This window comes from Tamandua tetradactyla, chromosome 26 (assembly GCF_023851605.1).
Source record: "Tamandua tetradactyla isolate mTamTet1 chromosome 26, mTamTet1.pri, whole genome shotgun sequence".
In the NCBI taxonomy this organism is placed as follows: domain Eukaryota; kingdom Metazoa; phylum Chordata; class Mammalia; order Pilosa; family Myrmecophagidae; genus Tamandua; species Tamandua tetradactyla.
Window position 1 is genome coordinate 15,766,003 of NC_135352.1, and position 6,969 is coordinate 15,772,971.

Consider the following 6,969-nt stretch of genomic DNA (forward strand, 5'->3'; position numbering starts at 1 on the left):
ATATCTGAGTGTTGTTGTCTCCTTTTTGCCAGAAGGCTTAATTCTGAATTGTAATCAATTTCATAATCTTCTCTATTTAGGGAAATGGTACATTATCAACTATAAGAGCCTTTTACTATTGTAATCATAAATAATTTCTGTACACTTAGTTGATGGAGCAGAAAGTCCGAGGCAAATGTGAAATTTGAATTTCTGTATAGAAACTCAACTTCTGTAATATGGTAATAAGTTTGGGTTCTTTTCTGGAAGAATGAGAAGTTTAGAAAGTTGATTGGTTTGTGCTTTAGGCTCAGAGAGACCTATGTAAACGTTGACCTTTTATATCTATCATTAGCAATTGAGAGTTAACTGGTACACTTGAGGAAACAAATGGGGGAGGGGCCAAGGACAGCGGGCAGGATGTACTAAGTTTCTATATTTAATACTCCTGGGAGGCATATGGAATTTAGAAAAATTGAGAAATAAGATATGATCTGTATTACTATCAGATCAATTACTAATTTTATAGGGCAGTCTGCCTCTCTAGCCACCACTGTTCCAAGTTCCTTTCTCTTTTTTGGACTCCTCTAATTTTTAACCATCATCCTCAGTATTAAATTTAGGCTTTCTGTTAGCATCTAATTCACTAATCCCATTTATACAGGTGAGGAACCCAAAGCCCAGCGAGGGCTATTAGGAGGCATGTCACCTAAGTTCTCCAAATCTGCAGTGACCTCATTTAGCCCCATACTAGATGGCAGCCATGATGGGGGAGGGCACTTCTACAACACAAATGGACAAGGTGCTTAGTACCTGTGAAATGCCCCTACCCTGTCAGTCTCTCCACCTACTTGGCACACTAGCTGACAAGTGCAACTGCTTGCTCACCTCCTTGGCGGAGTCTGTCTGTAACTTGTGGGGGCCAGTTGGACAAGAGTTAGGTAAAGTCACCTTAAGCCATTATCTCAACACACTTCTCCTGAAGAGTCAAGCCCTGTAGTCAACGCTCGTCCCCCAGTTCTCTTTCTCTCCTTTTCTGGATTCAAACAGATTAAACTTGTCTTCCTGTGTTCCATCCTACTTGGTGGAGAATTGCTGGAGGTCATTTTATTGTGTGTAGTGGATGGGCTCTATCTGAGGCTCCACAGAAGCTTTCACTCACTAAATTTATTTTTTTTAAAATGTGGGTAGATGAGGTTGGAAGATTGGGAGAGAAAATCAAGTGGTTTTTTTTCAAGTCATGATTGAGTTCCTTATTTCCTTCCTTTCCCAGGCTGGGAGAAAGACCTCATCTGTAGTGATTTTTGGAATGAAGAAGGCTTGAGTTGTGCTTTATTCTTTGAAAGCAAAAAACTGCCAAAGTTGCTCTTGAGGCTCCTTCCCCTCTGGGAATGGGGTCCTCTGTCCTGGGTTAGATGTGGGTGGAGACACTCTGAGTAGCAGAACGGGGAACGGCAGAAACCTCTGGGGCCACGTATCACTTTCTACATATGGCCAGGTTGTCTATGAAGTGAGGAAACTTTTGGGAAGAGAAATGCTTTTTTTTTTTTTTTGTATGCTATATGGCAGGGTCTCATTGCATTATTTTTCCATGTGAGTATCCCATTATTGCAGCACCATTTGTTGACTGTTTATTTTGCTTGTTTGTTTGTTTTGGGGGATGTGCATGGACCAGAACGCGAACCCCGGTCTCCACCACAGCAAGTGAGAATTCTACCACTGAACTACCCTTGACCCTCTGAGAGACAGCTTTTAAAAGTAACTTTAACTTATTAAATTGTTACCAGGCAGTGAGGAAGTGTTAGTATGTATTCTTGGACTACAAAGATAAATAGAAACTATCCATGCCCTTACCTTCAATTTAGAGGTTAAAGGGGAAGGTACACCAGCAATTAAATCTCATGTAAGGGATACATCTAACTACACCTCCAAATGGAAGGGGGAGGGAGTACTTTAGGGTGTGTGGAAGAAAGTGATGGGGATGAGAGAAGCCTCCAGCCAAATCCTGAATGGACCTTAGCTAACCTAAGAGTGGATAATACTTAAGGAAGCTCCTGAGAGTTTTAAAGAGATGAATGACAGCTGTTCATCTTAGGAAGGTCAAATTGAATATTGGGGGTGGGTGTGGAGGAGAGATGCTGGCTGGAAACTTTTCCAGCACTCTTGGGATGTGATGAGGCTCTGAGGTTCTAAGTTTGTATCCAACTACTGCATCTAAACATGGGCAGAACAGAATGTTCCAGAGTGTACTCCCTCCTAAGGAAGCTCTTAGCTGATAGAGTAGACAGCTAGATTTACCCAGCCTTACTTAACTCAGTTTTACCACCAGTGTCTTCCTGCCCCTATCACCCAGTTCTAGAAGGAAGAAGGAGTAAAGCACACTGGTATTGAGCCTGCTCTATCAAGCTCTTTTTACTAATATTGCCTTAGAGGATATTTGAAACTTGCTTTTCCCCTCTGCCTAGAATACTCCCCTCTGCCTTCTTGCAGTTCTCTGCTCAAGTACAAGCTTCCTTCTGACCACCTTTCCTAAAATACCATCCTTTTTTTCTCTAGCCCTTGTCTCTGCTTTGTTTTTCTTCATTTCACAGGATCACTCTCTCCTATGCCAGAATATGTAAGCTTCACAAAGGCAGGGTTGGAATAGTTCTGTTTTCTAGGGCATCCACAATTGTGCCAGTAACGTGGCACATGCTCAAAACCTACTGAATGAATGATCTATGCAGTGAAGATGGGGGTGGTGGCCAAAGAGCATTTGACAGCACTTCCCATAGCCTCTGCAGTGGATAAACCAGCTTGTTAGGGTGCTGGTAATCCTCATTCCTGCTTCCTTAGGGCAGGCATCTCCATCAGAGCCAGACTGGCGAATGCTCCGAGTAGGAGCTGTGCTAATGGAGTTTCTGCTCTACTTTCCTCCAGGCATAGCTGGAGTAATCTTGAGAAGACTCCACCCATTGAATGTGGACACGTACTGCAGATGCTGAATAGGAGGATTAGAAATGAGCTATGATGGCACATTTTTCAGTTTGTGCTGCTGTGGCAGAGAACCACTCTGTGGCCAAACAATTTCTAACCTGATGTGGGAGTCTCCTTCCACGCCATCTTGAATGTTTCTGTAGCAAATAACAAGTTTTTAATTTTTAAAGAGTGTGTGGGTGGGTGTGTGGGTGTGTCGATAGGGCAAAAATACAGTTTCAACTCTCTGCAAGAAAATCTTAATCATCAGAGAGAAAGAGTTTTGAATGTAAGCCAGTGGAAAATAAGTGGAGAATAACTGGAAAGAAGCAAAGCATACAAATGCCAGTTCTGCCTGTTCTTGCCAAGACTTCCCTAGAAACATTGAGAATTCTGATGCAGGCAAGATCCTGTAGAATCTGCCAGAAACCCCAAATTCTTATGTTGTCTTCTAGGTCCTGAATTCTCTGCCTTTTGAAGTGTCAGCTGAAAAGAGCACCATTGTTTTGTCTCTGCCCTGGCTCTGTATCCTAGGGTAAGCCCCTTCACTTAGCCAGGCAGCAGGCACTCAAGGGTCTGATTATGCATCACCAGCTGGAATTGAAATTTGAAGCAGGCACAGTCTCAACTAAAGCCTTACAACTGCCAGGGTGGGCCCTGAGCTCTCAGCATCGGCATCTTCTGGCAGCTAGTTAGGAAGTCCGAGTTTCAGGCCCCACTTCAGACCTACAGAATTAGAATCTGCATTTGCAGAAGAACTCCCAGTGATATGCCTGCACATTAAAATCTGGTTTTAAAAATACAGATTCAGTGATTCCAGTGCAAAGGGAAATGCAAGGTTAGTGCGGCCCGAATCCACACTATTCCTTCCCTGCTAATAAACAGCATGTGCTGTTTCGTTAATTTCACTGTATAGCTCTCTATTAATGCTTACTGAATTAAATATTCCTATCTCTGAGTTAGCTATCAAAGGCAAGTTTTAAGGTGAAATTCAGTTCAGTTAAAGACACAGCTAAATTAACTATTTGGTACTAAAGTTGGCCCTGCTGGAGATTTAGTCTCATGGAACACTTAGTTGCCTACCAGGGATTTTTAAGTGCTGTGCTACCAGAGGAAAAGGTTTCTATTCTCACCTCAAGTGGAAACTGGTGCTTCTAGTTTTTTCAACAATAGAGTTGGCTTTGCAGAGAAAAATAGCATGAACCTGAAAACAAAGCAATCAGGGATTTAAGTGGAGCCCATTGGCTTCTTTTTTGTAGTCTCATGCTAGGGAGTGCAAAAATCGGAGTGCTAGATTTCATGAGCAGTGCCTGGGAAGCCAAGAAATAATAATGAAGGCTTAAATTACCAAAGTGGTACTGGATACAACAAAGCTTTCGTGGGTTTATTGAAACTGTTGTTTTTGAATTTTATTTATAAATAGAAAACATATAAATATAAACTTCAACCCAACAGGTTCTGAACTCCTTGCATATTTCACTTTGTGCGAAATATTTAATGTAGAGTCCACTATGTAAAAGGTGAGGTATCCAAGGAATACAAAAGAGCATAAAGTTAGTCCCTTCATTTTCCTTCTGGCTTCTAAAGAGAAATTCTGGAGATAAGTTCAACTTTCACACCGAAAGTAGTAAGTTATAAAAAAGATAAATCCTACTTATGATTGAAAAAAGGTAGATATGAATTAATCAGGCTATTTCATTTCATAAAAGTCCTTAAAGCTGCTGGTATTTCCATGGCTCTACTTTTATTTTAGGAGCCTCAATCAAACAGCCGGAAATACACTGGGCTCTTGCAAGTTTGCATGAAAACGAGTTATAGAGCAGAAATCGATAATATAATACTTAAACTGAAGCACAAATCATCGGTATTTCAGAACATTGTTGCTTCAAGGCATTAAATTGCCTCTATTTGCCGATACCAACTTTTTTGGTTGTTATCCCTGGAGAACACCATGCAAACACCACCCTCTCTGAATATCCTTCAGCTAAAAAAAAAATAGCGTTTCACTCTGGAGGCGAAAACTGACCCCTATTAAACCCCACGTTAACAAATTGTCCAAGGAGTGTAGTTCAGCCACAGGAAAGGAAGATCAGTTGCAAGAAGGTGTCCGGGTTTCAGATGAGCGAGACTGTCGACAGCGGCAAGGTGACAGACAAATACAGGACAGTATTTGGGGAGGGGGGTCCTTTGTCACCCTCGGTCCCGGAATGCATGAGTCCTCGGCCTGCGCACAAGGCTGGGGGTGGGCTGGGGTGCTGGGCGGCCTCTACAGGTCCGAGTCGCAGGGCAGCGAGCTGTGGCAGGGCTGGGTGCTGCGCGAGGAGGGGCCCTGCGAGTCGGCCTTCTCTTCCCCGTCGAGCACGTCCACCGGGTTGGTGTAAGCTTTGGGCGGCGGCCGCGGCATGGGGAAGCCGACTTTGGGCTTGCTCGGGTCCCTGAGCTCGGCCGGCCGCGGCCGGTGCTGCCCCCGGCTGTAGTACTTGATCGCGGGCGTGAGCTCGGGCTCCGGCCAGTCGACGTGCACGGTGCTGATGCTGCTGCGGCGCGGGTGGGCCAGGGACGCCTTGCGGCAGCGGCGGCAGCGCTCCTCGCACCAGGGCGCGAAGCTGAGCGCCAGCGAGAAGCCACCCAGCAGCAGCAGGCAGCTGCCCAGGTAGCCCAGCACCAGGCTGTAGCTGACCTCCACCTTGACCGGACTGGGCGGGGCGGGCAGGACGTTGCGGTCCTCCAAAAAGTGGTTGTACCAGGAGACCGGGATGAGGCTAAGGAGCCCCGCGGCGAAAAGCACCACGCCGGAGAGGCCGGCCAGCGCGAAGTGAGGCTCGTCCCGCCAGCAGCGCACGCCGAGCGTGGCCAGCAGCAGCCCCAGGGCCGTGGCGGCCAGGGACGTGACCATGAGTGCCCGCGCCACGAGCACAGGCTCGGCCGCGAAGTAGCCCCACTGGTCCGGCTGGCCGCACTCGCGCTCGCGGCTGCTCTGCTCGCGGCACATGTCCCACAGGCCCTGGTACAGCACCACGTCCACCGGCTGGTCCAGGAAGCCCTTTACCAGCCGCCAGCCGGGCGCCAGCGTGCCCGTGAGGTTGAGCAACAGCCCGCAGGGCGCCAGCACCATGCCCAGAGTCATCACGAGCGGCGTCCGCATCTCCGCCGCCTCCGCCCGCGTCCCGGGCTCTCCAGTCCCCTGCGCGCTCCTGCGCGCTCCTGCGCGTCCGGAGAGTGTCCCGGACCCCGGGCCCCGAAGTCAGCGCCGAGAGGGCCGAGTCCTGCGCCCCGGCACCTGGAAACTCTCGGGCCGCTTTTTTTTTTTGTCTCCCGTGCTGCTCGCAGCGCTCCGGTCTTCACACTGGAGCTCGCCCCAGGCTCCCTCCCCGAGTCCCCGCCGCTCCGCCCTCCCGCCGGCTCTAATCGAAACCTGCTGGCGGGCGGGTCTGACCGAAACCACGGGCTCAAAGTGCGGGCGTCCAGGGGCAGCCGCCGCCGCCGAGCCCGTCCTGGCTGGGCCGGACCGAAGGTGCCAGCAGGAAGCGGCGGGGCCGCCAGGAGTGCCCGGCGAGCTCCCGGCTCTTGCTTCGGGCCTCTGAGCCGCGGGGACACCTATCCCCGCAACCCTGTGGCTCGGCCCCGCCGGGCCCCGACACCTCCCAGACCGAGCAAAGGTCGCCCCGCCCCCGGCTCCTCCGTGCGACTCTGTCCAGCCGGGTGCGCCGGGAAGGAAAGGGGCGGCGCCACCCGGCCCGCAGCACCTGTCTCTGTCGCGGCGCAGCTTCCCTGCTTCTCCCCGGATCTCAGCTCCGAAAGTTCTTCTGCCTTCCCTGTCCTCGGGCCATGGGGATATAACCTGTCCTCCCTCCGCTCCCCGAGAGACTTCCAGCAGGTGTCCGATGTCCCTGAATGTTTTGCTCTGTTTTAATTGCAGTCACTCTGAGCAAGAGGGCAGGTGTGTGCCAGGGTCCACCTGATAAAGAAGTGTGTCCTAAAATGTTGCTTTTGTTTAATAAGCTTTGCTTAATCAAGGTTCCATTGTTTAATTTT

At 48.9% G+C, this 6,969-nt stretch overlaps 1 protein-coding gene across 1 annotated transcript; it reads right to left on the reverse strand.

Annotated features, from left to right (window-relative positions):
- Positions 1-4,659: 4,659 nt before the first annotated feature.
- On the reverse strand, positions 4,660-6,129 carry CLDN23 (claudin 23). The gene has a single exon (XM_077144680.1). It carries the CDS (start codon positions 6,077-6,079, stop codon positions 5,201-5,203), a length of 879 nt encoding a protein of 292 aa, XP_077000795.1. The 5' UTR covers positions 6,080-6,129; the 3' UTR covers positions 4,660-5,200.
- Positions 6,130-6,969: the final 840 nt, after the last annotated feature.